The sequence below is a fragment of the Oncorhynchus gorbuscha genome, linkage group LG02 (genome assembly GCF_021184085.1).
Source record: "Oncorhynchus gorbuscha isolate QuinsamMale2020 ecotype Even-year linkage group LG02, OgorEven_v1.0, whole genome shotgun sequence".
NCBI lineage: Eukaryota > Metazoa > Chordata > Actinopteri > Salmoniformes > Salmonidae > Oncorhynchus > Oncorhynchus gorbuscha.
Window position 1 is genome coordinate 104,092,649 of NC_060174.1, and position 25,676 is coordinate 104,118,324.

The 25,676-nt window shown below is 46.5% G+C and overlaps 1 protein-coding gene across 1 annotated transcript in view; it reads left to right on the forward strand.

Moving 5' to 3' along the window:
• The window catches only part of atp2a3 (ATPase sarcoplasmic/endoplasmic reticulum Ca2+ transporting 3), a 107,439-nt gene that overhangs the window by 68,878 nt on the left and 12,885 nt on the right, over positions 1-25,676 (forward strand). The window contains exons 11-13 of the mRNA XM_046329771.1: positions 11,802-11,890; positions 18,032-18,134; positions 21,608-21,739. Coding sequence (XP_046185727.1) covers positions 11,802-11,890; positions 18,032-18,134; positions 21,608-21,739 — 324 coding nt within the window. The remainder of the gene's footprint in view (positions 1-11,801; positions 11,891-18,031; positions 18,135-21,607; positions 21,740-25,676) is intronic.

Consider the following 25,676-nt stretch of genomic DNA (forward strand, 5'->3'; position numbering starts at 1 on the left):
GGGGGTGCTTTGCTGCAGGAGGGACTGGTGCACTTCATGAAATAGATGGCATCATGAGGACAGAAAATGATGTGGATATATTGAAGCAACATCTCAAGACATCTGTCAGGAAGTTAATGCTTGGTCTAAATGGGTCTTCCAAATGAACCATGACCCCAAACATGTTTCCAAAAGTTGTGGCAAAATGGCTTAAGGATAACAAAGTCAAGGTATTGGAGTGACCATTACTAAGCCCTGGCCTCAACCCTATAGAATAATTGTGGGCAGAACTGAAAAAGTGTGTGCGAGCAAGGAGGCCTACAAACCTGACTCAGGTAGACCAGCTCTTGTCAGAAGGAATGGGACAAAATTGACCCAACTTATTGTGGGGAAGCTTGTGGAGGGTCAAATGTTTTGGGTAACCTAAGTTAAACCATTTAAAGGCAATGCTACCAAATACTAATTGTATGCAAACTTCTGACCCACTGGGAATGTGATTAAATAAATAAAAGCTGAAATAAATCATTCTCTATACTATTATTCTGACATTTCACATTCTTAAAATAAAGTGGTGATCCTAACTGGCCTAAAACAGGGAATTTTTAGTAGGATTAAATGTCAGGAATTGTGAAATGTATTTGGCTCAAGTGTATGTAAACTTCTGACTGTGTGTGTGTGTGTCTATATATATACCCATTTGATTCTTGAAAAGTATAACTAAACTAACTTCATGAGCTTAGTTTAGCTGTCGTACCTAATCAGAATCCAACATATGAAACTTGTTTTACTCCAATGTTTGTTAACCCAGTAAATGTAAACGAACACTATATATCTTTAACATGGTTAAAACTGTAGTTCTGATATCATGGATGGTTAGTCGTCCATATTCAAATATGTCTGACTATGAATTTGAGTGGTTACATTAATTCTCCAGCCTAATCCCTCAGGCGGGGGAGGGATTGGGCTTTGTTTGCTGAAACCACGGGCAGGGAGCATTCATTTGCAATATGTTAGACATTTTGTTACATAAGTTTTAGTCACACTCACATTTTTCCTTTTGCTTCTTAGTTATGAGTATCAAATTGTATTGGTCACATACACATTGTTAGCATATGTAAATGCAAGTGTAGCGCAATGCTTGTAAACGTGTGCTTCTGTGACAGCGATCTGTCCCTATTTCTTAACCTTGAGATGGATCTAGCTCCTCCATATGGTTCTGATAAGAACATCCATGTCCACTAGCCCAGTCATATCCTGCTTTCCCAGCCTAGGGGATATCCCAGGGTGCGGTCAAACACACACAGAGGAGGGAATTCCCCTCTGACGTCATACCAATGCACTTCCATTACACACAGTGCGGAGGCACACCCTCACTATGTTACTGCTGCCATCACTTCATAATAGCCATAGTCCGATTGAGTTTCAACTTCTACAGCCCTTTTGGTTCATATGAATCATGCAGTGGCTTGCTTCCATGGAGACCATCTCAGATAGTGAGATTAATGTGTAGTGACAAACAGAACACTAAAATGGCAGTTTAAAAAATATATATATATATATATATTTACATTTTACATTTAAGTCATTTAGCAGACGCTCTTATCCAGAGCGACTTACAAATTGGTGCATTCACCTTATGACATCCAGTGGAACAGTCACTTTACAATAGTGCATCTAAATCTTAAAGGGGGGGTGAGAGGGATTACTTATCCTATCCTAGGTATTCCTTAAAGAGGTGGGGTTTCAGGTGTCTCCGGAAGGTGGTGATTGACTCCGCTGTCCTGGCGTCGTGAGGGAGTTTGTTCCACCATTGGGGGGCCAGAGCAGCGAACAGTTTTGACTGGGCTGAGCGGGAGCTGTACTTCCTCAGTGGTAGGGAGGCGAGCAGGCCAGAGGTGGATGAACGCAGTGCCCTTGTTTGGGTGTAGGGCCTGATCAGAGCCTGGAGGTACTGAGGTGCCGTTCCCCTCACAGCTCCGTAGGCAAGCACCATGGTCTTGTAGCGGATGCGAGCTTCAACTGGAAGCCAGTGGAGAGAACGGAGGAGCGGGGTGACGTGAGAGAACTTGGGAAGGTTGAACACCAGACGGGCTGCGGCGTTCTGGATGAGTTGAAGGGGTTTAATGGCACAGGCAGGGAGCCCAGCCAACAGCGAGTTGCAGTAATCCAGACGGGAGATGACAAGTGCCTGGATTAGGACCTGCGCCGCTTCCTGTGTGAGGCAGGGTCGTACTCTGCGGATGTTGTAGAGCATGAACCTACAGGAACGGGCCACCGCCGTGATGTTGGTTGAGAACGACAGGGTGTTGTCCAGGATCACGCCAAGGTTCTTAGCGCTCTGGGAGGAGGACACAATGGAGTTGTCAACCGTGATGGCGAGATCATGGAACGGGCAGTCCTTCCCGGGAGGAAGAGCAGCTCCGTCTTGCCGAGGTTCAGCTTGAGGTGGTGATCCGTCATCCACACTGATATGTCTGCCAGACATGCAGAGATGCGATTCGCCACCTGGTCATCAGAAGGGGAAAGGAGAAGATTAGTTGTGTGTCGTCTGCATAGCAATGATAGGAGAGACCATGTGAGGTTATGACAGAGCCATGTGACTTGGTGTATAGCGAGAATAGGAGAGGGCCTAGAACAGAGCCCTGGGGGACACCAGTGGTGAGAGTGCGTGGTGAGGAGACAGATTCTATATATATATATATATATATATATATATATATATATATATATATATATATATATATATATATATATATATATATATATATATATATGAGGTCGACCGACTGATGATGATTTTTCAAAGCCGATACCAATTTATTGGAGGACCAAAAAAATCAGATAATATAAAATAAAAAATAAAAATTAATAATTAAATAATATATATTACAACAATATTGAATAAACACTTATTTTAACTTAGTATAATACATCAATAAAATCAATTTAACCTCAAATAATAAATAATGAAACATGTTCAATTTGGTTTAAATAGTGCAAAAACAAAATGTTGGAGAAGTAAAAATGCAATATGTGCCATGTAAGAAAGCTAACGTTTAAGTTCCTTGCTCAGAACATGAGAACATATGAAAGCTGGTGGTTCCTTTTAACATGAGTCTTCAATATTCCCAGGTAAGAAGTTTTAGATTGTAGGTATTGTAGGAATTATAGGACTGTTTCCCTCTATACCATTTGTATTTCATTAACCTTTTGACTATTGAATGTTCTTTTTGGCACTTTAGTATTGCCATTGTAACAGTATAGCTTCCGTACCTCTCCTCGCCCCTACCTAGGCTCGAACCAGGAACACAACAACAACAGCACCCCTCGAAGCAGCTTTACCCATGCAGAGCAAGGGGAACAACCACTCCAAGTCTCAGAGCGAGTGACGTTTGAAACGCTATTAGCGCGCACCCCGCTAACTAGCTAGCCATTTCACATCGGTTACACAAGCCTAATCACGGGAGTTGATAGGCTTGAAGTCATAAACAGCGCAATGCTTGACGCACAACGAAGAGCGATTGGCAAAACGCAGGAAAGTGCTGTTTGAATGAATGCTTACGAGCCTGCTGCTGCCTACCACTGCTCAGTCAGACTGCTCTATCAAATGATAGACTTAGTTATAACATAATAACACACAGAAATACTAGCTTATGGTCGAATCCGGAAACTATCATCTCGACAACAAGATGTTTATTCTTTCAGTGAAACACAGAACCGTTCCGTATTTTATCTAAGGGGTGGCATCCATTAGTCTAAATATTGCTGTTACATTGCACAACCTTCAATGTTATGTCATAGTTACGTAAAATTCTGGCAAATTAGGTGGCCCAAACTGTTGCATATACACTGACTCTGCGTGCAATGAATGTAAGACATGTGACACAATTTCACCTGCTTAATATTGCCTGCTAACCTGGATTTCTTTTAGCTAAATATGCAGGTTTAAAAAGATATACTTCTGTGTATTGATTTTAAGAAAGGCATTGATGTTTATGGTTAGGTACACATTGGAGCAACAATACGCACCGCATCGATTATATGCAACGCAGGACACGCTAGATAAACTAGTAATATCATCAACCATGTGTAGTTAACTAGTGATTATGATAGTTTTTTTCATAAGATAAGTTTGATGCTAGCTAGCAACTTACCTTGGCTTACTGCATTCGCGTAACAGGCAGGCTCCTCGTGAAGTGCAATGAGAAGCAGGTGGTTAGAGTGTTGGACTAGTTAACTGTTAGAACTGTTAAGGCCCTGTGGATTGATGAGGAATTGAAAAGCTGTATGGTTGACAGGGACGAGGCAAAATGAGTAAGTCTGGCTGCACATCTGATTGGCAAACTTATTGTAAATTTGAGAAATGATGTGACTAAAATGAAGAAAAATAAGATGAGATTGTATTATGAAGATAAATTACAAGGTATGATTGAAAAAAGCTTTGGAATACACTAAATGAACGACAGATTCAACCATCTTTCATTGAATTAGATAGTTCATTTATCACGCAACCTTTTGATGTTGCCAATTCCTTTTAATAAATATTGAATTGGCAAACTTAGGCATGGAATGCAAACAACAAACTGCGAGCTATCATATGTGTGCATAAAATACCTAATAATGAATTAAAAGCATTGTAATTTTGAATTATGTGACGTTAGTGTGGGTGAGGTGGAAACATTGTTGTCCCTCAAAAATAAGAAACCACAACTTTGACCTGGTATTGACAACTTTGACCTGGTATTGACAACTTTGACCTGGTATTGACAACTTTGACCTGGTATTGACAACTTTGACCTGGTATTGACAACTTTGACCTGGTATTGACAACTTAGACCTGGTATTGACAACTTAGACCTGGTATTGACAACTTAGACCTGGTATTGACAAGATGGGGGGGGGTTGTGTTTAACCAGAATCCATTTCTCTGTAAACAAATGAACAACATACTTTCAGCATGCTTATAGAGAGGGGCACTCAATATGTTCTGCACTGACACAAATGACTGATGATTGGTTGAAATAAATGGATAATACTAATATTGTGGGATCTATACTGTTAGATTTCAGTGCAGCCTTTGATATTGTTGGCCATAACCTGTTGAAAAAAACACGTGTTATGGCTTTTCAACATCTGCCATATCTTGGATGCAGAGCTATCCATCGAAACTCAGCAAAAAAAGAAATGTCCTCTCACTGTCAACTGTGTTTATTTTCAGCAAACTTAACATGCGTAAATATTTGTATGAACATAAGATTCAACAACTGAGACATAAACTGAACAAGTTCCACAGACATGTGACTAACAGAAATGGAATGTGTCCCTGAACAAAGGGGGAGGGATCAAAATCAAAAGTAACAGTCAGTGTCTGGTGTGGCCACCAGCTGCATTAAGTTCTGCAGTGCATCTCCTCCTCATGGACTGCACCGGATTTGCCAGTTCTTGCTGTGAGATGTTACCCCACTCTTCCACCAAGGCACCTGCAAGTTCCCGGACATTTCTGGGGAGAATGGCCCTGGCACTCACCCTCCGATCCAACAGGCCCCAGACGTGCTCAATGGGATTGAGATCCGGGCTCTTCACTGGCCATGGTAGAACACTGACATTCCTGTCTTGCAGGAAATCACACACAAAACGAGCAGTATGGCTGGTGGCATTGTCATGCTGGAGGGTCATGTCAGGATGAGCCTGCAGGAAGGGTACCACATGAGGAGGAGGATGTCTTATCTTCCCTGTAACGCAAAGCATTGAGATTGCCTGCAGTGACACAACACCCCAGACCATGATAGACCCTCCACCTCCAAATGAATCCCGCTCCAGAGTACAGGCCTTGGTGTAGCGCTCATTCCTTCAACGATAAACGCGAATCCGACAATCACCCCTGGTGAGACAAAACCGCAACTCGTCAGTGAAGAGCACTTTTTGCCAGTCCTGTCTGGTCCAGCGTCGGTGGGTTTTTGCCCATAGGTGACGTTGTTGCCGGTGATGTCTGGTGAGGACCTACCTTACAACAGGCCGACAAGTCCTCAGTCCAGCCTTTCTCAGCCTATTGCAGACAGTCTGAGCACTGATGGAGGAATTGTGCATTCCTGGTGTAACTCGGGCAATTGTTGTTGCCATCTTGTACCTGTCCCCCAGGTGTGATATTTGGATGTACCAATCCTGTGCAGGTGTTACACGTGGTCTGCCACTGCGAGGACGATCAGCTGTCCGTCCTGTCTCCCTGTAGGCTGTCTTAGTCGTCTCTTGGTACGGACATTGCAATGTATTGCCCTGGCCACATCTGCAGTCCTCATGCCTCCTTGCAGCATGCCTAAGGCATGTTCACGCAGATGAGCAGGGACCCTGGGCATCTTTCTTTTGGTTATTTTCAGAGTCAGTAGAAAGGCCTCTTTAGTGTCCTAAGTTTTCATAACTGTGACCTTAATTGTCTATCGTCTGTAAGATGTTAGTGTCTTAACGACCGTTCCACTGGTGCATGTTCATTAATTGTTTATGGTACATTGAACCAGCATGGGAAACAGTGTTTAAACCCTTTACAATGAAGATCTGTGAAGTTATTTGGATTTTGCAAATTATCTTTGAAAGACAGGGTCCTGAAAAAGGGATGTTAACTTTTTTGCTGAGTTTATAACGTTAAACATGTGTGGTGTACCACAGGGCAGTTGTCTAGGCCCTCTTTTCTATATTTATTAATGACCTTCCACTGGCATTAAACAACACGTGTGTCCATGTATGCTAAACAAAGAGTTGCAGTCGGTTTTAGAACGGTTGGCCAGTAATAAACTAATCCTGAACATCTCTAAAACTAAGAGCATTGTATTTGGTTCAAATCATTCCCTAAGTTCTAGATCTCAGCTGAATCTGATCATGAATAATGTGGCTGTTGAGGAGATTAAATTACCTTGTGTTACCTTGAATTCTAAATGGTTATGGTCAAAATATATTGATTCAATGGTTGTAAAGATGGGTAGAGGGCTGTACTTGATAAAGAGATGCTCTGCTGTTATTGACACCACGCACCACAAAGCAAGTCCTGCAGGCTCTAGTTTTATCTCATCTTGATTATTGCCCAGTCATATGCTCAGGTGCTACAAAGAAGGACCTAGAAAAACTGCAGCTGTCCCAGAACAGAGTGGCACGTCTTGCTCTTCAATGTAACCAGAGGGCTAATATAAACACTAAAAGTAGAGACTGACTGCATCACTTCTTCTTCTTCTTCTTCTTCTTCTTCTTCTTCTTCTTCTTCTTCTTCTTCTTCTTCTTCTTCTTCTTCTTCTTCTTCTTCTTCTTCTTCTTCTTCTTCTTCTTCTTCTTCTTCTTCTTCTTCTTCTTCTTCTTCTTCTTCTTCTTCTAAGAAACATATGTTGATCATTCCAAATGTATTTGCATAGTCAATTTACACAGCCCTGACACACACTTACCAGATGTGCAGCCAGGAGTCTTTTCACAGTCTCCAAATTCAAGAAAATGTACAGTATTATATCGAGTCATGACTACATGGACCTCTATCTCAGATTGGTCAAGTGAACAACAAACCTGGTTATTAAAAAAAAAAATAAACGATAAAGAAACACCTCACGACACAATGCCTCTCCCCTATTTCACCTGGATATTTTGTGAATATTGAGCATCTATTAATGTTGTATTTTCATTCCGCGATTTGGTTATGTAATAACTAAATGCAGACGTTCTGTACATTACCTTGTAAATAATGGACGATGCAGCAGGACAAGGCAGAGTCCATTTTCAGAGTTAATTTTTCCTAGGTAATGTACACAAAGAAGGTGTTTATCCCGCATATACCACAGTGGCCAAAGAAAACAATACTAATGCACACATTTACATATAAACGCTTTTTTTTTACAAGAGAATTCATACTTTCTCATCTTTTGTTTGCTAGAGACGTTTGTTCTATTAGTTCGATATTTATGGACGCGACCCATTTTGTTCTAGAGTATATGTTCCGTTGCCATGGCTGCCGCTGGCTGCCAATGTTCTTGTCCTTTGCTTGCTAGCTAGCCAACTAGTTACAGCTAACACAGTCACAACCTCCGCAGCCAGAATAACAGCGAAGTAGCTGCATATGCATTTGTTGTTTCTACGGACATTCCATAAAAATGAGCTGATGATGCCCGATTTTGCCTGGCATAGCTAGAAATGTTTTCCTTGTCAGGACCCAACACTTTTCATTAGGAGGTGTGCATATCAAACACTAGGCTAGAAGCTAGCTAAATAGTTTGTTGCTAGCAAACCTGCCAAAATGAAAACTTAATTAAAAATTACCCGTTGCTGGTCAAACTACAAACATGTGGGAGGACTTTTTATTTTAATTTTATTTAACCAGGCAAGTCAGTTAAGAACAAATTCTTATTTTCAATGACGGCCTGGGAACAGTGGGTTAACTGTCTGTTCAGGGGCAGAAGGACAGATTTGTACCTTGTCAGCTCGAGGGTTTGAACTTGCAACCTTCCGGTTACTAGTCCAACACTCTAACCACTAGGCTACCCTGCCGCCCCAGCATCGTGTCACTTGCATCATGACTGCAGCATGGAGGCACGGGAGAAGTTCATGTTCCTCATTCACCACCACGTTAGGTCATCAGATGCGCCCCCCCAAAAAACAAGTCTCTGCAAAAATAAATCTATGTTAGTTATGTTTCTTTTCTCATTGGAGCTCCAGTTTTTTACAATGTATCCAATTTCTGTTTGTGTGGTTGTTGGTTTAGCTTCCTGTCACTTTGTAGTAAGTACAGGTAGCCTAGTGGGCGGCAGGTAAAGCATTGGGCCAGTAACCGAAAGGTTGCTCGATCGAATCCCTGAGCTGACAAGGTAAAAATCTGTCGTTCTGCCCCTGAACAACGGGTGTCAACCCACTGTTCCTAGGCTGTCATTGTAAATAAGATTTTTTTTTGTTAACTGACTTGCCTAGTTAAATAAAGGTAAAAACAAAATACAGGCTGCTTGTGTAGGTGCGTATTGTGTCATTACTGCAAACTGTCCCGTTATCTGGTTTTGATGGCCATGTGTGTGTGTGTGTGTGTGTGTGTGTGTGTGTGTGTGTGTGTGTGTGTGTGTGTGTGTGTGTGTGTGTGTGTGTGTGTGTGTGTGTGTGTGTGTGTGTGTGTGTGTGTGTGTGTGTGTGTGTGTGTGGCTCAAACACACATGCATGTGGGGGTCTGGGAGAGGAATATGTCCATCTGATGAATGGGCATGTGCCTGAAATCAATTTTATACACTAATTGTAGTCTCACCCGTTCATTTCTAATGACCGGTCATTTTTGACCTCGAACACCACAGGTGTACAAAAGTTGAATAAAACACACTAAATGTAATGAAAATCATCTATGCATTTTGTGTGTTCAGATGCCCTGTGGAACCTCATGACAATCAGATTAAATGAACTACATTTCAGAAAGAGAACTTGTAAATCGTTCCAATTAGACCGGAACACAGCAGGAGAGTCCTTCTGTAGTCCTTCTGTAGCTCAGTTGGTAGAGCATGGCGCTTGTAACGCCAGGGTAGTGGGTTCGATCCCCGGGACCACCCATACGTAGAATGTATGCACACATGACTGTAAGTCGCTTTGGATAAAAGCGTCTGCTAAATGGCATATATTATTATTATTATTAACCTCTTATCGTTCTCTGTTCTGAAGAATCTTGCACCGAAGTCGGGCTTTGACTACTCAATACCCTAAATGGTGAACAGGTCAATTACATTAACCCTTAGTACTTTGCATCCTTGTCATATTATCCTAGTGTTCTGAACAGCATGTTCTTCTCCAGACCCCCATCTATCCTTAGTGTTCCACTTCAGTGTGAATTGAACAGACCCCCTCCTGTAGTGAACCAATCAATGCACTCCCACAAATTAACAAGAGGAGAGCCATTCCACGTGTTTCATCACTGATGCAGGATGAACAACACAGAGGAGAGAAGGGCCAGATCAGACAAACTCACACAGACTCACAGGAGAGAAATGTCTAGAACCCTCACCATCCACTGCTGGGCTGCCAGCCTAACAGACTTGTCAACCTAAAAGAACTACCAGTGCGGCCAAATTCTAATTGTCCTCTCCACGCAGGAAATCAGTACATCAACACAGGGCCAGGCGCATAGACAAAACAAAACTCTTGGCAACACAGGAGTTCTGAGCACAGGGAAGGACAGACTGACGTCAACACGACTTGGGCAACAACTAGGCCCATATACTCATCCACTACAGTGTGTATATATACAAGCTCCGTCTATCTGTCCGTTGGTCTGTCTCAGCAAGAGTATGATTTATAGTCTTTCTGTCTGTCTCTGTCGGCATGGTTAACATTATTTACGTTGCCAAAGCAAGTTAAATAGAAAATCAACAATCTCTCATTTAAAAAAAACAGCTGTGACATGAAGCCAGTGATTGGCTGTAATGTGGTGGGAAATCCCTGTGTTTTGTGGGTTAGGCAGTGCGGGAGGGTGTGTGTGTTTCCCTCTGCGTCAGTGGCCGTTGGGCCACATTCACCCCTCCCATGGCCCTGTAGAAAACCCTGGGACTCCCACTGAAAGGACTGTAAGAGCTTTGCTGATAGCCTTGTCTACTCTACCCTGCTTTGCTGATAGCCTACTCTACCCTGCTTTGCTGATAGCCTAGCCTACTCATTTACATTACATTTAAGTCATTTAGCAGACGCTCTTATCCAGAGCGACTTCTACCCTGCTTTGCTGATAGCCTAGCCTACTCTACCCTGCTTTGCTGATAGCCTAGCCTACTCTACCCTGCTTTGCTGATAGCCTAGCCTACTCTACCCTGCTTTGCTGATAGCCTAGCCTACTCTACCCTGGGGCTTTGCTGATAGCCTAGCCTACTCTACCATGCTTTGCTGATAGCCTAGTCTACTCCTACCCTGGTGCTTTGCTGATAGCCTAGTCTACTCCTACCCTGGGGCTTTGCTGATAGCCTAGTCTACTCTACCCTGGGGCTTTGCTGATAGCCTAGTCTACTCCTACCCTGGGGCTTTGCTGATAGCCTAGTCTACTCTACCCTGGGGCTTTGCTGATAGCCTAGCCTACTCCTACCCCGCTATGCTGATAGCCTAGTCTACTCTACCCTGGGGCTTTGCTGATAGCCTAGTCTACTCTACCCTTGGGCTTTGCTGATAGCCTAGTCTACTCTACCCTGGGCTTTGCTGATAGCCTAGTCTACTCCTACCCTGGGGCTTTGCTGATAGCCTAGTCTACTCTACCCTGCTTTGCTGACTGTCTAGTCTACTCCTACCCTGGGGCTTTGCTGATAGCCTAGTCTACTCTACCCTGGGGCTTTGCTGATAGCCTAGTCTACTCTACCCTTGGGCTTTGCTGATAGCCTAGTCTACTCTACCCTTGGGCTTTGCTGATAGCCTAGTCTACTCCTACCCTGGGGCTTTGCTGATAGCCTAGTCTACTCCTACCCTGGGGCTTTGCTGATAGCCTAGTCTACTCCTACCCTGGGGCTTTGCTGACTGTCTAGTCTACTCCTACCCTGGGGCTTTGCTGACTGTCTAGTCTACTCCTACCCCGGGGCTTTGCTGATAGCCTAGTCTATTCCTACCCTGGGGCTTTGCTGACTGTCTAGTCTACTCCTACCCTGGGGCTTTGCTGATAGCCTAGTCTACTCTACCCTGGTGCTTTGCTGATAGCCTAGTCTACTCTACCCTGGGGCTTTGCTGATAGCCTAGTCTACTCCTACCCTGGGGCTTTGCTGATAGCCTAGTCTACTCTACCCTGGGGCTTTGCTGATAGCCTAGTCTACTCCTACCCTGCTTTAACTATCCCAACTCTCTTTCTCTTCCCTCTCCAGATGTTTGTGGTGGAGAAGGTGGAGGATTCCAGCTGTGCTGTCCATGAGTTCTCTATAACTGGCTCAACCTACGCCCCAGAAGGACAAGTGTGAGTGTCGCATCCTACCACTGTACTGTTAGCTCCATGTCAGTGCCCCTGCGGAAATTGAATTTAGCATGATATACACAACCCCCCATCAAAATCCCTTTGTTTAAACGTCTTGCCTGCGTCTCAAGCCGCCACACCCGCCCTGCATCGACCTCCCGAATCTGCGGTGGAAGGTGGCAGAGCTGTTTGTCAGACCATGAGACATCCCGAAAATCGGTCTTCTCACTAAAACATCTGTAGCATCCGAACGGTTTAGGGACTCATCTGAAGGTAACCTGGTACTGGGTGAGAGAAATGAATGAAAGTGAATAGAGCATTTCCACGTCAAAGGTATACGGATAATTCCACGGTAAAACATATATTACATTTTAAACATTACATTTTTTTGCATTCTTGTTTCTCTCGGATAAAGTACAGATGCTTCAAAATATTCCTTTTGACTATGTCTTCCTTCCAATGTATGAATCTGTTATTCAATGCATTTCTATAGGCTTATAGCAGTAAGGCCAAATTCAATGTTTTATCAAATCATTGTTGTATATATTTTTGATACCTAAAGGGGTCCTACAATTCTACATCAAATAGCTAAATGTTCCTTGGCATGACCTTCTTAAAACAATCACATATGTTAGCTTAGTAAAAACCCAGCTCTGGACCCTTAAACTCTAGGGGGTTAGTCTACAGAGTGCAAATTAAGTGTGATTTCAGGTTACAATTCGTAGTTTCTCTGACTGTGGAATCACAGTGTGTGAAACACACTTAAGTTTATCTCCCCCACCTCCCTGTAAGTGTTGTGTTGAGTGCGGTCCATAGTGTTAACACACTGACCTTCTTCAGAGGAAAGTAATGGCCAGCCATTGTGTTAACCTTCCCTGGCTCCAGACAGACACAACTATTTGTACAGGAAGCAGTGGAAAAGCCTTAGTCACACCACCCCTCTCCAGCGCCATCACACCACCACTCTCCAGGGCCGTCACACCACCACTCTCCAGGGCCGTCACACCACCACTCTCCAGCGCCGTCACACCACCACTCTCCAGGGCCGTCACACCACCACTCTCCAGGGCGTCACACCACCACTCTCCAGGGCCGTCACACCACCACTCTCCAGGGACGTCACACCACCACTCTCCAGGGCCGTCACACCACCACTCTCCAGGGACGTCACGCCACCACTCTCCAGGGCCGTCACACCACCACTCTCCAGGGCCGTCACACCACCACTCTCCAGGGCCGTCACACCACCGCTCTCCAGGGCCGTCACACCACCACTCTCCAGCGCCGTCACACCACCACTCTCCAGGGCCGTCACACCACCACTCTCCAGGGCCGTCACACCACCACTCTCCAGGGCCGTCACACCACCACTCTCCAGGGCCGTCACACCACCACTCTCCAGGGCCGTCACACCACCACTCTCCAGCGGCCGGCCGGCTGTTAAAAGCCCCCCCCCCCCCCCCCATTTGTTACAAAGTGTTTATTTGAAGTCTCTGTCCTTACCCGCTCTCCCCCCAAAAAAGGTTTACTCTGTTCTCCATTGTGGTTAATGGCTCTTGGGAAGTTTAGAAAGAATGGCAATTATGTTTTCCTGAAGCATGTGAACTTCTTCCATGATAACACATAGCACAGAGAGGACAGAGAGGAATGGACACGAATGTGACAACAACTAAAATAGTCTTACTGTGGAGAATTCCACAAGGAATAGGCAAGCGAGCGAACAAAAGTATGTGGACACCCCTTCAAATTAGTGGATTCTGATTTTTCAGCGACACCCGTTGCTTACAGGTGTATAAAATTGAGCACACAGCCATGTAATCTCCATAGACAAACATTGGCACTAGAATGGCTTTACTGAAGAGCTCAGTGACTTTCAACGTGGCACCGTCATAGGATGCCAGCTTCCCAACAAGTTAGTTCGTCAAATTTCTGCCTTGCTAGAGCTGCCCCGGTCAACTTTTAGTGCTGTTATTGTGAAGTGGAAAAGTCTAGGCGCAACAACGGCTCAGCCGCGAAGTGGTAGGCCTCACAAGCTCACAGAACGGGACCGTCGAGTGCTGTAGCACGTAAATATTGTCTGTCCTTGGTTGCAACACTCACAACCAAGTTCCAAACTGCCTCTGGAAGCAACGTCAGCACCATAACTGTTCGATAGGAGCTTCATGAAATGGGTTTCCATGGCCGAGGAGTCGCACACAAGCCTAAGATCACCATGCGCAATGCCAAGCGTCGGCTGGAGTGGTGTAAAGCTCACCCCCATTGGACTCTGGAACAGTGGAAATGCGTTCTCTGTAGTGATGAATCACGCTTCACCCTCTGGCAGCACGACAGACGAATCTGGGTTTGACGGATCCCAGGAGAACGATACCTGCAACCAATGCATAGTGCCAACTGTAAAGTTTGGTGGAGAAGGAATAATGGTCTGGGGGTGTTTTTCATGGTACGGGCTAGGCCCTTAGTTCCAGTTAAACTAAATCTTAACACTACAGGATACAATGATATTCTAGATGATTCTGTGCTTCCGACTTTGTGGCATTAAATTGGGGAACAAAGCGAGGTTCATACAGAAATGGTTTGTCGATCGGTGTGGGAGAACCTGATTGGCTTGCACAGAGCCCCGACCGCAAACCCAATCAAACACCTTTGGGATGAATTGGAACACCGGCTGCGAGCCAGGCCCAATCGCCCAACATCAGTGTCCGACCTCACTAATGCTCTTTTAGCTGAATGGAAGCAAATACCCGCAGCAATGTTCCAACATCTAGTGGAAAGCCTTCCCAGAAGAGTGGCGGCTGTTATAGCAGCAAAGGGGGGACCAACTCCATATTAATGCCCATGATTTTATCATGAGATGTTCAAGCAGGTCATGGAGTGTAGCTTGGCCAAAGTCCTGATGTCCCAGTTCTGGACCTATAGTAGCGTGGATAGGACCTACAGTAGAGCTGTTCTTTCTGTCAGTATAACCTGGTTGACCTCATCTCTTGCTCTCTGGAGTACCCACTCTAGTCTAAGGCCTCAAATGACTTCTGCCAGAAGCAGACCCAGATCTGTTACAGCATAGCTGCCTAGCCAGAGGCAGACCCAGATATGTTACAGCATAGCTGCCTAGCCAGAGGCAGACCCAGATCTGTTACAGCATAGCTGCCGAGCCAGAGGCAGACCCAGATCTGTTACAGCATAGCTGCCGAGCCAGAGGCAGACCCAGATCTGTTACAGCAGACCCAGATCTGTTACAGCATAGCTGCCTAGCCAGAGGCAGACCCAGATCTGTTACAGCATAGCTGCCGAGCCAGAGGCAGACCCAGATCTGTTACAGCATAGCTGCCTAGCCAGAGGCAGACCCAGATCTGTTACAGCATAGCTGCCGAGCCAGGGGCAGACCCAGATCTGTTACAGCAGGGGTATTCAACTCTGACCCTACGAGGCCTGCTGGTTTTCTGTTCTACCTGATAATTAATTTCACCCACCTGGTGTCCCAGGTCTAAATCAGTCCCTGATTTTAGAGGGGATCCATTTTGTTTAAAGCAGTGGAACTGGCTTCAAGGTCCAGAGTTGAGTTTGAGGGTGCTACAGTATACAGTCCGTTCCATAAGCATTTAGACAGTGACACAATTTGCATCATTTTGGCTTTGTACGTCACCACAATGAATATGAAAGAAAACAACCAAAATGTGCTTAAAGTGTAAACGAAGTGTTTTTATCAAAAAATATTGTAAGAACTGTGTATGAATTACAACAATTTATACATAGCCCTCCAATTTTAGGGGCTCAAAAGTAATTGGACAAACTAACGATCATAAATTTAAATTGTGAGTTTTAATACTTCAATGACTGCCTGAAGTCTGGAACCCATAGACATCACCAGATCCTGAGTGCTCAAGTGCTTCATGCTCAATTGGATTCAGGTCAGGTGATTTAATTGGCCATTGCATAACATTCCACTTCTTTGCCTTGGGTTGCTTTCGGTTGGGTTGCTTTCGCATTATGCTTCGGGTCATTGTCCAACTTTCACTGTGAAGTGCCGTCCAATGAGCTTTGAAACATTTGGCTGACTCTGAGCAGTCAATATAGCCCTAAATGCTTCAGAATTCATCCTGCTTGCTTTTGGCAGCCATACATGCCCACAACATAACACCACCTCCTCCATGCTTCAGATGAGGTGGTATGCTCTGATGATGAGCAGTTCCTGCCCTTCTCCATAACACCACCTCCTCCATGCTTCAGATGAGGTGGTATGCTCTGATGATGAGCAGTTCCTGCCCTTCTCCATAACACCACCTCCTCCATGCTTCAGATGAGGTGGTACGCTCTGATGATGAGCAGTTCCTGCCCTTCTCCATAACACCACCTCCTCCATGCTTCAGATGAGGTGGTACGCTCTGATGATGAGCAGTTCATGCCCACGCCATAACACCACCTCCTCCATGCTTCAGATGAGGTGGTATGCTCTGATGATGAGCAGTTCCTGCCCTTCTCCATACACTTCTCTTCTCATCATTCGGGTACAAGTTGATCTTTGTCTCATCTGTCCTCATTATTTGCCAGAAATGTACAGGCTTTTCTTAAACAAGTTTTTTGGCAAACGTCTAATCTGGTCTCCCTGTTTTTGAGGCTTACACAATGGTTTACATCTTGTGGTAAACCGTCTGTATTTACTCTGGTGAAGTCTTCTCTTGAATGTTGACTTTGACAAAGATACACCTCCCTCCTCGAGGGCGTTCTTGGTCTCGCCAACTGTTGTGAAAAGGGTTTTTACTTCACCAGGGAAAGAATTCTTCTGTCATCCACCGCAGTTGTTTTCCGTGGTCTTCCGGGCATTTTGGTGTTCCTGAGCTCACCAGTGCGTTCTTTCTTTTTAAGAATTTTGTTTAGGGGGGGCGCATGTAAAACGTGCTGAAATTCTTACACCGTTCCCCCGATTTGGATGGAAATAATACAAACTTGGTCAATGTCCAAATATTTATGGACCTGACTGTACCTGCCCAGACTGGGGCTATCCCAGATCTATTACAGTACACTTGCCCAGACTGGGGACAGACCCAGATCTACTACAGTACACTTGCCCAGACTGGGGAAGACCCAGATCTACTACAGTACACTTGCCCAGACTGGGGCAGACCAGATCTACTACAGTACACTTGCCCAGACTGGGGCAGACCCAGATCTACTACAGTACACTTGCCCAGACTGGGGCAGACCCAGATCTACTACAGTACACCTGCCCAGACTGGGGGCAGACCCAGATCTACTACAGTACACTTGCCCAGACTGGGGGCAGACCCAGATCTACTACAGTACACCTGCCCAGACTGGGGCAGACCCAGATCTTACTACAGTGTTGTTCTCCTTTGAGGAAAAGTACAATGCTACAATGCTCTCATGATGTCTTAGTGTTCCCTTTCAGTCAGCTCAGTACCATACAAGATTAGGCTCATAGATTTTCCCTACTGAAGTTGATGAAAACCCCATCATTATATCCAATGTTGTGTTAATCACTATTCAGGGCTCGTATCCACAAAGCATCTCAGAGTAAGAGTGCCACACACACGACGACTGCCCCATGAGCACTGAGCTCCCACAGACAACACACTGACTGGCAACTTCTCCAACCTGCCAGCTGTATTGAATGTTGTGAACATGTGTTTATGAGACATCTTAAGACACTAGTTGTGACACATAGACTTGTGTGTGTGTGTTTTTACAGGAAAAACAGTGGCACTATTCCATTATTTGTTATGAGAGTGAATTACGCCACTTGAGATGATGAGGAAAAAAGTCCAGTCCATGTAGGGTCTCCCGAGTGACTCAGCGGTCTAAAACACTGCATCTCAGTGCAAGAGGCGCCACTACAGTCCTTGTTTCGATTCCAGGCTGTTTCACAACGTCCCGTGATTGCGAGTCCCATAGGGCAGCGCACAATTGGCCCAGCATCGTCCCGGTCTGGCCGGGGGTAGGCCGTTATTTTCAAAAGAGTGTGTTCTTAACTGACTTGCCTAGTTAAAAAATAAAAAATGTAAATATTGTGTGTGTGTGTGTGTGTGTGTGTGTGTGTGTGTGTGTGTGTGTGTGTGTGTGTGTGTGTGTGTGTGTGTGTGTGTGTGTGTGTGTGTGTGTGTGTGTGTGTGTGTGTGTTCGCTCTTCCAGGCTGAAAGGGGACAAGGTGGTGCAGTGTGGAGATTATGATGGACTTCTGGAGCTGGCCACTGTCTGTTCCATGTGCAACGATTCTTCACTGGACTACAATGAGGTCCGTACTGACAACACACACACTATGGTCTTGTAAGTCATTAAGGGACTGTTCTGTCACTTCAGCCTGATCCTCTCTGTCCCTATCCTTTTAATCCTGTTTTCCTCAGCAATAAAAAGCCTTCCCTTTTTTTTGTTAAACAGGTAGTCTAGTGGTTAGAGTGTTGAGGCCATGAACCGAAAGCAAGTTTGAATCCTGAGCTGACTAAGTGAAAAATCTGCTCCAGGGTCGTCGTCAATAATGGCTGATCTCTGGTCGTAAGGCCCCACTCTCTGAGGGTGTCTCAGGGTGACCCCACTCTCTGAGGGTGTCTCAGGGGGAGTTGGGATATGGTGACCCCACTCTCTGAGGGTGTCTCAGGGTGACCCCACTCTCTGAGGGTGTCTCAGGGGGAGTTGGGATATGGTGACCCAACTCTCTGAGGGTGTCTCAGGGGGAGTTGGGATATGGTGACCCAACTCTCTGGGGTGTCTCAGGGGGAGTTGGGACATGGTGACCCCACTCTCTGAGGGTGTCTCAGGGGGAGTTGGGATATGGTGACCCCACTCTCTGAGGGTGTCTCAGGGGGGGAGTTGGGATACCCAACTGGTGTCTCACCCCACTCTCTGGGGGAGGGTGTCCCCACTCTCTGAGGGGTCTCAGGGGGAGTTGGGATATGGTGACCCCACTCTCTGAGGGTGTCTCAGGGGGAGTTGGGATATGGTGACCCCACTCTCTGAGGGTGTCTCAGGGGGAGTTGGGATATGGTGACCCCACTCTCTGAGGGTCTCAGGGGGAGTTGGGATATGGTGACCCCACTCTCTGAGGGTCTCAGGGGGAGTGGGATATGCAAATGAAACACATTTCCAATACAAAAATTGTACAGGTTACACAGTTGTAGATGAGTGAAACAGGACAAATATAGGCATCCCCAATTTACGTGCACACACACACACACACACACACACACACACACACACACACACACACACACACACACACACACACACACACACACACACACACACACACACACACACACACACACACACACACACACACACACACACTGAGACATGGCTGCACATCTGTTGTTGCTTTCCCCTAGGTTTGACTGATGTCGTCATCAATGTGGAGTTGGACTAACAAATGAGTGTGGTTGCTAAGCAAATCAGACTCGTCTCTTAGAGACATGGCTTTGTGCCAGTAAGACAAGCTGGCAAATGTCTTCATGAACTTAGCTATGTATACAAACCACCTATTACATTGCCCTGAATGCATGAATCATGACCAAGGCACGCACACACACACACGCGCACTACAATTGCCAATCCAATTTTACTCTGATGTGCGATTCTGTTTTCTCACCTCTCTGTCATCACCATGGTGCTATGGTAACCATGCTGCGTGTAAAGGGAAGCTGAAGACATGGCATGGTCTAATTGGAAGAAACTCAAACGCTGAGAAGATTCCTAGAATAACGGAATTTGTATGTAATGCCATTTTGTGACAGTTAAGCAGTAGAATGAAATCCTGGCTTTCCCAACTAGACATGATGGAGAAAGACATTTAGGGGATGGAGATGGAGAGGGAGAGTGGTGGACTCTGATGTCGGAGATGGAGGAGCCTGGGGGTTTTATAAACTCAGCAAAAAAAAGAAACGTCCATTTTTCAGAACTCTTGTCTTTCAACGATAGTTGGTAAAAATCCAAATTAATTCACAGATCTTCATTGTAAAGGGTTTAAACCACATGCTTGTTCAATGAACCGTAAACAATTAATGAACATGCACCTGTGGAACGGTTGTTAGGACACTAACAGCTTACAGACGGAAGGCAATTAAGGTCACAGTTATAAAAACTTAAGACACTACTGACTCTGAAATACACCAAAATAAGGATGCCCAGGGTCCCTGCTCATCTGCGTAAACGTGCCTTAGGCATGCTGCAAGGAGGCATGAGGACTGCAGATGTGGCCAGGGCAATAAACTGCCATGTCCTTACTGTGAGACCCCTAAGACAGCGCTACAGGGAGACAGGATGGACAGCTGATCGTCCTCGCAGTGGCAGACCACGTATAACAACACCTGCACAGGATCGGTGCATCTGAACATCACACCTGCGAGACAGGTACAGGATGGCAACAACAACTGTCCGAGTTACACCAGGAACACACAATCCCTCCATCAGTGCTCAGACTGTCTGCAATAGGCTGAGAGAGGCTGGACTGGGGGCTTGTAGGCCTGTTGTAAGGCAGGTCCTCACCAGACATCACGGACAACAACGTCACCTATGGGTGCAAACCCACCGTCACTGGACCAGACAGGACTGGCAAAAAGTGCTCTTCATTGACGAGTTGCAGTTTTGCCTCCCCAGGGGTGATGGTTGGATTCACGTTTATTGTTGAAGGAATGAGCGTTACACCGAAGACCTGTAATTCTGGAGCGGGATTCATTTGGAGGTAGAGAGTCCATCATGGTCTGGGACGGCGTGTCACATAATCATTGGCCTGAGTTTGTTGTCATTGCAGGCAATCTCAACGCTGTGCGTTACAGGGAAGACATGTGGTACCTCTCTCATGTGGTACCCTTCCTGCAGGCTCTTCCTGACATGACCCTCCAGCATGACAATGCCACCAGCCATACTGCTTGTTATGTGTGTGATTCCTGCAAGACAGGAATGACAGTGTTCTGCCATGACCAGCGAAGTGCCTGGATCTCAATCCCATTGAGCACGTCTGGGACCTGTTGGATCGGAGGGTGAGGGCTAGGGCCATTCCCCCCCAGAAATGTCCAGGAACTTGCAGGTGCCTTGGTGGAAGAGTGCGGTAACATCTCACAGCAAGAACTGGCAAATCTGGTGCAGTCCAAGAGGAGGAGATGCACTGCAGAACTTAATGCAGCTGGTGGCCACACCAGAAACTGACAGTTACTTTTCATTTGCCCACCCTTTGGTCAGGGATACATTATTCAATTTCTGTTAGACACATGTCTGTGGAACTTGTTCAGTTTATGTCTCAGTTGTTAAATCCTATGTTCATACAAATATTTACAAATGTTAAGTTTTCTGAAAATAAACGCAGTTGACAGTGAGAGGACGTTTATTTTTTTTTGCTGAGTTTACATCGTGGTGTGGTTCAGCTGGGTGGACAAACAGATGGTGTGGGCAGAGATGTGCCCTATGAAAGCCTAGTGGACTTCTCGCATCATAATTCTCTCTCTCAATTCAATTTAAGGGCTTTATTGGCATGGTAAACATATTTGAACATTGACAAAGCAAGTGAACTATATAATAAACAATAAAAATGAACAGTAAACATTACACTCACAAAAGTTCCAAAATAACATTACAAATGTCATATTATGTGCAAATAGTTAAAGTACAAAAGGGAAAAATAAATAAACATAAATATGGGTTGTTTGTTTTTGTCTCTGTCTTTCTGAATGACGGTGTGTTTCAAAGCTTTCGACTTCCCTCTCCTCTATCCTGTCCCAGGTCAAAGGAGTGTATGAGAAGGTGGGTGAGGCGACAGAGACGGCCCTCACTACCCTGGTGGAGAAGATGAATGTGTTCAAGTCTGACTTGTCAGGCCTCAGCAAGGTGGAGCGCGCCGGCGCCTGCAACTCAGTAAGCAACTAGGGGGAAACACTGAGGGGATGGAACGTATCTGTCCATGGATGTTTAGGGTGTATCAGACATACAACATACTGCTTGCATATTCATGAACACTATTTAATGGTGTATGTTGTCATCAAGTGATACACCCTAAAGATACACTCTATTGTCCCAGAGGGGAAGTTTGACATGGACCATGGAGAGTGCTGCTGCTTCCACATAGATAAAGAGGAAGGCCCCGCAAAAAAATGGTCAGACTCTCTTTGCTACCGCACGGCAAGCGGTACCGGAGCACCAAGTCTAGTAATAGGCTGTTCTCTCTGCTACCGCACGGCAAGCGGTACCGGAGCACCAAGTCTAGTAATAGGCTGTTCTCTCTGCTACCACACGGCAAGCGGTACCGGAGCACCAAGTCTAGTAATAGGCTGTTGTCTCTGCTACCACACGGCAAGCGGTACCGGAGCTCCAAGTCTAGGTCCAAGAGGCTCCTTAACAGCTTAACAAGCCCCCCCATCCAATGAGAAGTGGTGCGTCTTTCCTTCTCTCTGACCAATGACACTGTGACAGGAAGACACGAGAGAGAGAGACTAACTCCCTGTGTTCTTGTCAATGACACTGTGACAGGAAGACACAAGAGAGAGAAAGACTAACTCCCTGTGTTCTTGTCAATGACACTGTGACAGGAAGACACGAGAGAGAGAGAGACTAACTCCCTGTGTTCTTGTCGATGACCTGCGTTTTCAACTTTTTCCACTGCACTCCATTTATATCCCCAACAGTCCCACAATGAGAAGAAAAAAAAACCCTGTCACAAGTCCTGTCCTCAGAGGCTAGAGAGGATAATATTTAGACAAGCCGGGGGTTTATGAAGAGGTTAGCTAAACTTTCCAGCTCTCTGTTAGGGCTTTCAACCCGGGGGAAAAGGAAGAGGTTTCATACTAATGCACTAGTTGACGGTGAAGGATTTTTGAGGTGAAAGTGTGTGTAACTATGTTCTGCCGTCACTAGATCCACTTGTACTTATGTTCCACGTCTTTTGTTTTTGTGATGTGGGACGAAGAGGAATTTTGGCTCAGTGGCTGTCTTTCTGTGAGGACATCTGTCAAGTGTCTGAGTCCCCTGGCATCATGTCTCCAGGACATAACTGTCTGAGCTGGGAGGGAGGATCGGAGGGAGGGGAGAGGAGAAGGTAGGGGTGGAGGGAGGGGGAGAGAGAGAGAGAGAAGGGAGGGAGGCTAGGGAGAAGGGATGTTGGGAGGGAGGCTGTGGGGGAAGGGTGGGAGGGGGACGGGAGAAGGTAGGGATGGAGGGAGGGGGAGAGAGAGAGAGAGAGAAGGGAGGGAGGCTAGGGAGAAGGGATGTTGGGAGGGAGGCTGTGGGGGAAGGGTGGGAGGGGAGAGGAGAAGGTAGGGATGAGGGAGGGGGAGAGAGGGAAGGGAGAGAGGGAGGGGGAGAGAGAAGGGAGAAAGGGAGGGGGAGAGAAGGGATGGAGGGGGAGAGAGAGAAGGGATGGAGGGGGAGAGGGAGGGAGGGAGGGAGGGAGGGAGGGAGGGGGAGGGAGGGAGGGAGGGAGGGAGGGAGGGAGGGAGGGAGGAGGGAGGGAGGGAGGGAGGGAGGCTGGGAGGCTGGGAGGCTGGGAGGCTGGGGAGAAGGGATGTTGGGAGGGAGGCTGTGGGGGAAGGGTGGGAGCGGGAGAGGAGAAGGTAGGGATGGAGGGAGGGGGAGAGAGAGAGAAGGGAGGGAGGCTGTGGGAGGGGAGAGGAGAAGGTAGGGATGAAGGGAAGGGAATGGGAAACAGGGAGATGGAGACGCTGGGTGAGGAGCAGTGGATGATATTGTTTCTACCTGATTACCAGCCTGATAACTCACGTAGCTGTGTAACTGGAGCCCGGGTGACCCCTACTGTTAATGCTCTATCAGAAGCCACTACACTATACAGCCATTTAAGATCCTTGCTATTTAGACTAACATGCTATATTCTCATGTATTTATAGCAGTTGTTATTTGGTGTGAAAGCAGGGCTGTGTTCCCTGGTAACTACAAGCTTAATTAAAGCCAAGTTGAGTTGTACCTTTTATCAAGGGTGTGTTTACACAGGCAGCCTAATTCTGATATTTATTTTTCTGAACTAATTGGTCTTTTGACCAATCGGATCAGCTCTTTTGCCAATAATTGGGCTACTTTTGTAAAGCCTAAGTGGTCTCAGTGTAACGGATGTGAAACGGCAAGCTAGTTAGCGGTGGTTCGCGCTAAATAGCGCTTCAATCGGTGACGTCACTTGCTCTGAGACCTTGAAGTAGTAGTTCCTCCTTTGCTCTGCTAGGGCTGCGGCTTTTGTGGAGAGATGGGTAACGATGCTTCCTGGATGACTGTTGTTGATGTGTGCAGAGGGTCCCTGGTTCGCGCCCGGGTATGGGCGAGGGGACGGTCTAAAGTTATACTGTTACATCAGGATCCTCTGTAACATCAGAGGACCTTTATCGCTGAATCATCTGTTGTCACTGGAGCTTCACAGACAGAGGGTCCTGTCTGGCTCACATGCCATTGGCTGACTGTTGGCTGGTGCCATTGGCTGACTGTTCAGACAGGATGTTAGAGTACCATCAGGGTGTTTTCATTACGAACCAAACAGGGAACTGCCTTAATTTGCTGCAAATTGTTTTCCATTGCGAGGCAGTTAGCTACGGTGTAGAATAGTGATTATACCCCAGGTGTCAACAACAAACCTCCTAGTCCTCGTCCCCCACCTGGTCTGATAGACCCCTCCCTCCATCACAACAACACAGTCCAACCTCCCAGTCCTCGTCCCCCACCTGGTCTGATAGACCCCTCCCTCCATCACAACAACACAGTCCAACCTCCCAGTCCTAGTCCCCCCACCTGGTCTGATAGACCCCTCCCTCCATCTCAACAACACAGTCCAACCTCCCAGTCCTCGTCCCCCACCTGGTCTGATAGACCCCTCCCTCCATCACAACAACACAGTCCAACCTCCCAGTCCTAGTCCCCCACCTGGTCTGATAGACCCCTCCCTCCATCACAACAACACAGTCCAACCTCCCAGTCCTCGTCCCCCACCTGGTCTGATAGACCCCTCCCTCCATCTCAACAACACAGTCCAACCTCCCAGTCCTAGTCCCCCACCTGGTCTGATAGACCCCTCCCTCCATCACAACAACACAGTCCAACCTCCCAGTCCTCGTCCCCCACCTGGTCTGATAGACCCCTCCCTCCATCTCAACAACACAGTCCAACCTCCCAGTCCTCGTCCCCCACCTGGTCTGATAGACCCCTCCCTCCATCACAACAACACAGTCCAACCTCCCAGTCCTAGTCCCCCACCTGGTCTGATAGACCCTTCCCTCCATCACAACAACACAGTCAAACCTCCCAGTCAAGAGTAGACATGGTGTTTGTGGGTCTCATCCTTTATGGGTAGGTTCAGTTGGCTACATTGCGTGACGTTTCCCCCCAAAATGGTGTACACCGTTCTTCAACAGCCTTTGTGGTACATGTGCTCCTGTTTGATGGGTGTGGCCTGATCCATGTGGGTGTGGCCTTGTCCATGTGGGTGTGGCCTGATCCATGTGGGTGTGGCCTGACCCATGTTGGTGTGGCCTGGTCCATATGGGTGTGGCCTGGTCCGTGTGGGTGTGGCCTGGTCCATGTGGGTGTGGCCTGGTCCACGTGGGTGTGGCCTGGTCCATGTGGGTGTGGCCTGATCCCTGTGGGTGTGGCCTGATCCATGTGGGTGTGGCCTGATCCATGTGGGTGTGACTGTCTGAAATTGCAAAACTCGTACAGCCACACCATATGCCTCCATAATCAAGTGTTTCAACGGGTCGTTCAGTGCAGTACTGTTTTCCGTTGAATTCAACGCTGCACGCCATTCTGTCATACTGAACCGCAGCTCATGTGTCTGCAGCCCAGCCAAGACTCCCTCCCCCGG